General features: G+C 37.8%; 1 protein-coding gene across 2 annotated transcripts in view; it reads left to right on the top strand.

Moving 5' to 3' along the window:
* The window catches only part of maml1 (mastermind-like transcriptional coactivator 1), a 9,921-nt gene extending 9,540 nt beyond the window's left edge, over positions 1-381 (top strand). For both annotated transcript variants that reach the window (XM_034884242.1, XM_034884243.1), the window contains exon 5: positions 240-381. In XM_034884242.1, the coding sequence (XP_034740133.1) occupies positions 240-377 (138 nt within the window). In that variant the 3' untranslated portion in view covers positions 378-381. The remainder of the gene's footprint in view (positions 1-239) is intronic.
* The last annotated feature ends 416 nt before the right edge of the window (positions 382-797 follow it).

The raw sequence follows: 797 nt of genomic DNA, 5'->3' as shown, positions 1-797 counted from the left end.
GCAATGAAACAAAGAGTGAAAAATTTAAAGGGGTCTGAATACTTTCCGTACCCACTGTATATATATATATATATATAATTATTAATGTTTCCAGATGAAAAAACTGATGCGCTGTCTGTCTCTTTTTCTGTATCTGTCTGTCTGTCTGCCTGTATCTGTCTGTCTGTCTGTATCTGTCTGTCTCTATCTGTCTGTATCTGTCTGTCTGTCTGTATCTGCCTGTATATGTCTGTGTGCAGGAGAAGCAGCGGCAGCAGGACCAGCAGCTGCAGAGACACCTGACCCGACCGCCGCCACAGTACCAGGACCAGCCGGGACAACCGGCCAATCAGAACCCTTTCCCACAGCCGTCAGTCAACCAGTTTACAGGTATTTAGCATTAGCACCGTTAGCATTCAACACCTTTACAAGCATTAGCAATGCTACATAAATAAGCATTCAAACTTGGGTTTTGTTTTAATTAATTATAATAAAATACTAGTATCAATCAGATCTTACCGTCCGTACACAGTTCATCATTAACATCCCTAGAAAGAATACTATATGTATGTGTGTGTGTGTGTGTGTGTGTGTGTGTGTGTGTGTGTGTGTATATATAAAAACAAAAATACACACACCTGTTTATACACAAGATATACACACTATTATATACATACTCTAAACAGAACAATATAGAGGCATAAGAGAACCAAGAGTTCAATAAAAAGTATTTAAAATGGAGCATAGTGCAAAGATACTGGGATAAATAGTATTTATTTAGTTATTATATTACAGTATTAACAGTATGGACAGTTCTG

This window comes from Etheostoma cragini, chromosome 10 (assembly GCF_013103735.1).
Source record: "Etheostoma cragini isolate CJK2018 chromosome 10, CSU_Ecrag_1.0, whole genome shotgun sequence".
NCBI lineage: Eukaryota > Metazoa > Chordata > Actinopteri > Perciformes > Percidae > Etheostoma > Etheostoma cragini.
The sequence above is the reverse complement of the archived record's forward strand: the minus strand, read 5'-3'. Positions and strand labels throughout refer to the sequence as shown.